Raw genomic sequence first — 6,085 nt, 5'->3', positions numbered from 1 at the left:
ACCGGAAGAACACATAAAAGAGTCCTTCCGGAACACTCCAGAATCGTGAAAATAAGGAGGTACGTGCTACGGTAAGCAAACGGACTTCGAAAAATCCGCAAAAATATTTTTTGTCAGTTTTAGAATATTTAGAAAATTAGGAAAATAAGAAACTTCCAGGAAGGGTACCCTGGTGGGCACAAGACACAGGTGGGTTGTGCCCACCCGGGACACCTTCCGGACTCCGTCTTTCTATAGTTTGCTTGTCTCCCAAGATAAAAAATCTTTATATACCCCCGAACCTGTTGACCACCGTATCGCGAAGAAATCTACTGTTCTCTTTTCTTGCTGTTTTTGGGCATATATGTTGAGCCAGGCATCATGTCTTCCTCACCCTCCAACAACGGAGAAGAAGACGCAGGGGTGTTTCAGGAGGATCTAAGGAGAGAGGAAGCTGAAGAAGTTGCTATGGAGGAAGAAGAGGGAAATCCTTTTGGGCTTCACTCTCTGACTTCCGATAGAGGGACATTGGCTAGCATCTCCACTCATCCGAATCCTCATCAGGCTATGATACCGTCAAATAATAAAGAGAGCCTCGTAGTGCAAGAAGAAACCCCATCAAGAAGGCCTTTACACAGGTTACATCGTAACAATTTCGCAATTTGATTCATAACTACGGGTTCGAGAATACTCCTCGTAGGCACACACCGTTCAATTGGAAAATATCTCGCCCAAGAGAAAACAGTGCAGGAATAGACCCCTGGGGCCCGGAAAATAAGCACATAATGGCTGAAGTGAAGAAAAACAGTGAGTTACTTAATCAAGCCCTTCGGGAGATTCAAGGCTTGAAGGATCTACTCATGGTTATATTGGAGAACACCACCATCACCTTGTTCTTCATCACCAAAGGAAAACTGAGTATCGGGTATGGGCACTCCTCTTGGCTTCCGCCAAGCTTGGGGGAGGTGCCCCGGTATCGTATCATCCCCACTATCTTTTGCCTTTACTTATCTTAGTTCGATCCTTTGCTTAGATGAATAAAAGTTTAGTTCGGTCCTTTCTTTTCGAGAGTTTGCTTAGTGATCTATCCTTGTAATCGTGTGCAAGATATATAATAAAGTTTAGTTTGAGTTTTTGCTTTCTTTACTTTCTTGTTGCAATAAAAAGGAAAAGATATAAATAAAAAGAAAGGAAATAAATCAAGAAGATCGTATACTAATCTTATGGTAGGTGATGGCACCACATAAGGAAAAGTATAAGTAGAAATTTTTATTAGAGATTGACAAACATAGCATTAGTCAATGATGCAACTCATGAAAGAATTAATAAGGGAAGAGAGGATTCACATATAAATAAACTCTTATAAATATTTTGTGATTGTGATCCCCCATCAAAATATTATATGCCAAAATTGTTGACGTTGGACAAGGAAGACAACCTAATGATTTATGTTTATTCATATTCACATAGAAGTCATATTGTCATAGATCCTTTAACATGTGGTGTGTTCCCCTATCTTTGCTAGCCAAAAATTCCGCACTAAGTAGAGACACTACTTGTGCATCCAAAAACCGTTAAACCCAAATCTTATTTTCAAGTGTCCACCATACCTACCTAGGGATTGAGCAAGATCCCTCAAGTAATTGGTCATTGGTGCAAAAATGCAATAAAAATTGCTTCTAAATGTGTGAGATCATTTGGTGTAAGAGAAAATTTAGCGTTGCACGAACTTGTGATGGTGAAGAATAAAAGCGACAGACTGCATAATAAAGGTCGCTATCACAAGGGGCAATACGATGTGACGTTTTTTTGCACTAAGGGGTTGAGCATACAAACAAATAAGCGCATGGCAACCTCTGCTTCCCTCTGCGAAGGGCCTATCTTTTACTTTTATGTATTCGGTGGGTGCTTCGTTTCTTCTTTCTCGATGTTGCTGATGTTTCTAGCTTGTTGTGGTGCCGGTGGTGGCCAGAGCCGAACAAGACCAGCATCTCCCTCATGTTCACAAGATCATACCTTGGCCTAAGCAACAAAGCAGTGGAGCTCGCACAAGATTCTACCTCACAAGCGGCAGCCGAGCTCGCACAGCAAGCGGTGGAGATTGTTATCGTTCACAGTGGGGCGGCGCAAGCTCTAGATGGACGGGGCGTTGGAACACAAACATGAGGTAGTGGAGCTCTTACCAGCGACGCCGATAGCCGCCGGCTCACACGTGAGCACAGCGACAGCATGGGCTGGGAGCCTGGGACGAGTACGGACATCACCCTGGCCCTTGCTATTGCCTGTCATACTACTTTTTAGTCAGTAAAATATCTACAGATCGAATACTGCGGCACAACATTAATTTTCCGTGTACTGGTCAAAGTCGACAATCCCAGCCTCTCGATGCCACGTCATCAAATACATCCCTAAAACGGTTGAAGGTTTATTTACACCGGGATCAAAGAGTACAGGGTACCGATTTAAGGGATTTAAACGGGAGGGTTTGTTTCCGTTAAGCTCTACAATCTTGGGGTTTAAATCAGACTTCACTCATTTGAAGGGGAGGGGACCCACGTACGCACGCGATAGTGATGGAAGTGCATGCATGTATGCAAGGAACGATAGCGGAGACTTGATCTCAGGAAGGAAAAAAAAAGGATAAAAAGCGGAGACTAGGATAATTTTGTTTTGATTTTTGATTTGGGGGCGTGCGTGTGACGATTAACTGGTTCCATAGGCGACGGATCGGAGCTCCGTGATGGCACTAGGCCGTGACCACGCAGGCAGCTCCGTGATGGAAACGGAAACTACTACTAGAGGAGGCCGGGCCCAGCTCCTAGCGAAGATGAATATGGAAACGAGTACGACCCAAGTCCACCCAAGGCAGCGCCTCACCGGCACCAATAAATCCCCCGGGTTCCCACCCTAGCCTGCCCAACACGTACGCAAAGAAGCTAGCTCCTGTGTCTTCCGCCGCCGCGTCTTTTGGCTACTAATAACTAGGGTTTCGTTTCGCCTCCCAATACTCCGATCGGTCGATGGCGGCCGAGGAAGGCGAGAAGAAGATGATCACGCTCAAGAGCTCGGACGGTGAGGAATTTCAGGTCGAAGAGGCGGTCGCCATGGAGTCGCAGACCATCCGCCACATGATCGAGGATGACTGCGCCGACAACGGCATCCCGCTCCCCAACGTCGACTCCAAGATCCTCTCCAAGATCATCGAGTACTGCAAGAAGCACGTCCAGGCCGACGCCAGCTCCTCCACCTCTACTACAGCCGCCGCCCCCGCCGAGGACCTGAAGAGCTATGACGCCGACTTCGTCAAGGTCGACCAGGCCACCCTCTTCGACCTCATCCTCGCCGCAAACTACCTCAACATCAAGGGATTGCTCGACCTTACTTGCCAGACTGTTGCCGACATGATCAAGGGAAAGACTCCCGAGGAGATCCGGAAGACTTTCAACATCAAGAATGACTTCACACCCGAGGAGGAGGCCGAGATCCGCAGGGAGAACCAGTGGGCTTTTGAGTAGCATCTAGCTAGGCACTATTTCGTTGAATTACTCCTTTATTAGTATTCGTCTTTTATTTAGACTTCGTATTATGCAAGAAGAAACCTATCAATTACTTCTGAAACTGAATTGTTATTTGTCAAGTGGATGTTTTGATTGGTGACATCATCCTAATTAGCTAATTTATGTGTGTCATTTGAGATATTTTTGGCTATCTTGAAATAGCCTTATTGTGTCCGGTTTTATATCTACATATATATTTGCGAAAGATCTGTCGAAATCGTGATGTCACGAGTCTCAGCGCGCAGCAGCAGCATTTGTCAGAATCATGGTGCTAACTGCAAACGCCATCAGCATCAACATGTCACATTTGATTGAGCCTGTGCAATGCCATGCCTATTATGGCACTTCCCGTCGGTGTCGTGCCACTGGAATCGATAGCTCAAGGCCCAGAACTGCAGCAGCGAATCACCAATGATCTCCCATTAAAGCGCAGACTTCTTCCTGATGATACTAGGCATGCCATAACAAACAGGAGATGCGCCGATCATGAGCGCAAGTCTGCAAGCACGCCTAGCTTCACTTATATGCCAAGCTATCCGCTTGTGCCCGCAATTGCAGCAATTACTACTGCCATCTATCTCTGCTGTCTGTTGCTGCTTCTGATCTCGACGTGTGCCTTTTCGTCTTTGCCTCCTACCATTATCCTTTGCAGCAGCAATGGTCGTGGACTCAAAACATTTAGGGCGATTCTTAAAATTATCTTGCAACCATGAATTGAGCAATGCTTTACTATCGATCGATATCTTTATCTGAGACGTCCCAGAGATTTGCAATGACGCAAGGAGAACCAGCAGATAAATAAGAGAAAGGTACCCCTAGAGGAGCATAACCTCCTTTGCAATCAAGTGTCCCACTGCTGCAACCCATAAGAAGAGCAGCTGCACACTTATCTAACTAATCAATTTCCTTTCCAGAGACATACTGACTTCCGTGTTAGTACAACTGGTACCTCAGCTACCAGTTTTTATAAGTATCTGAATACTGGACATTTCTTAGTGGTTGGAGTTCATATTCCTTCCTAGACAGTAATAGCATCAACTTGACACATTAATTAGTTGGCACTAGAATCACAAGCAGTAGTTTCTACTGTATCATATGCCGCTACTACTACAAGTGATAAGTTTTATAGCCTAAAGTTATGGTGCCATCTAGTTAATGTTCTCGTGGAAGCTTTCAATAAAGCTGGGTGAGCATTTTGTACAACATAAATTTACATGTTAGCTATGCCAATAGCAGATTATAATAGACAATCGGGTGCCAGACAGTGTTTTTTAGCAATTGCTATTTGTATTCTGTAAGGTGGATACCATGGTAGTAGTGCACTACACTTAGATAGCTTCAAAGGCTGAAGCTGTCCAAGTTCAAATGACTCCGACAAAAGCACAGAACGCAAAGTGAATAAAATGACAAAACTATCAATATTTATATCCATAGTGCATTACCACTTCCATGTCCAAAGTAGAGAAAAAGATCATGATTCCTCAGGGCCAAGACGAGCTCTTCGGCTGTTGGAGCATCCCCAGCATTTCTATGCATGCCATCGATGCATCACGATTATATGCTGTGTTTTAAGAATAATCCAAACTAGAAGGGTTGGGCGCGCTTTGTCGCGCCGTTTAATTTGTTGGGATTCTTAAATTTCTTTACTCACTCTATTTCAAAATATATGGTCTATTACTTTTGTGAAAAGTCTAACCTCTTTAAATTTGATCAAATTTATAGAGAAATATATCAAAATTCATAATATCAAATTGGTGTTACTAGCTTCATCATGAAATGAATTTTCATTTTTATTTTTGTTTAATACTGTGGATGACGATATTTTTGGCCCTGAACTTGATAAAAGTTAAAGAAATTTGTCTTTCCAAAAAACTAATAACCCTTATATTTGAAATTGATGGAATATTTAGTTGGCCGGTGGGGGAGACGATGGAGTGTGTTTTATGTTTATTTATAATGCGGTTATTTGGTGGGTCTATCGCGGTGTGATTCCGTACTATCCGCTAATCAACCCATATTTCTGTGGGGATATTTTTTTCATCAGTGGTTGCATGCACTGTATTCGTGTTATAGTATCACATGGTGGCGCTATTTTCTAGGTGATAGGAGTCTGCGAGGGGTTGATATATTTTTATAGGCCGGTTGCTGCTAATTGATTTGAAAAATCGTTGACCCGATCAAAATCATAAATCAAATCCAAAATTGAATACCTCAATCGAATGAAAAGGCTTTAAAATTAGAGAACAAAGAAAATTAAAATAATTAAATGGGAGGGTCCCTTGAGAAATTGTAGCCTCGATTAGTTGTGAAGATTTAAAAATTAAAAAGCTTAGTGTATTGTATAAAAAATAAAATGAGAGAGTTTGAGAAATTGTTGACCCGGTCAAAATTGAGTGACCAAATCCCAATGGGAGACCTTAGTTGATTGTGAGGCCTCCAATCCTAGGGAGCTTAGTGAGTATATGTATCCTTTAACAAGACTAGATGACCTGGTTGCGCCAATGGCGCAAGAAGCGAATTAGAAGCGATGATGGTAGTGAGTAGTCCTG

The 6,085-nt window shown here is 43.2% G+C and overlaps 1 protein-coding gene across 1 annotated transcript; it reads left to right on the top strand.

Moving 5' to 3' along the window:
• The first annotated feature begins 2,861 nt into the window (after positions 1–2,861).
• On the top strand, positions 2,862–3,673 carry LOC123050631 (SKP1-like protein 1). The gene has a single exon (XM_044473394.1). It carries the CDS (start codon positions 3,000–3,002, stop codon positions 3,492–3,494), a length of 495 nt encoding a protein of 164 aa, XP_044329329.1. The 5' UTR covers positions 2,862–2,999; the 3' UTR covers positions 3,495–3,673.
• Positions 3,674–6,085: the final 2,412 nt, after the last annotated feature.

This window comes from Triticum aestivum, chromosome 2D, assembly GCF_018294505.1.
Source record: "Triticum aestivum cultivar Chinese Spring chromosome 2D, IWGSC CS RefSeq v2.1, whole genome shotgun sequence".
Lineage (NCBI taxonomy): Eukaryota > Viridiplantae > Streptophyta > Magnoliopsida > Poales > Poaceae > Triticum > Triticum aestivum.
This window is presented reverse-complemented; position numbering and strand designations above follow the sequence as displayed.

Excerpts from the sequence above, each read along its gene's own strand:
- LOC123050631 (XM_044473394.1), top strand. The coding sequence starts at position 3,000 with ATGGCGGCCGAGGAAGGCGAGAAGAAGATGATCACGCTCAAGAGCTCG.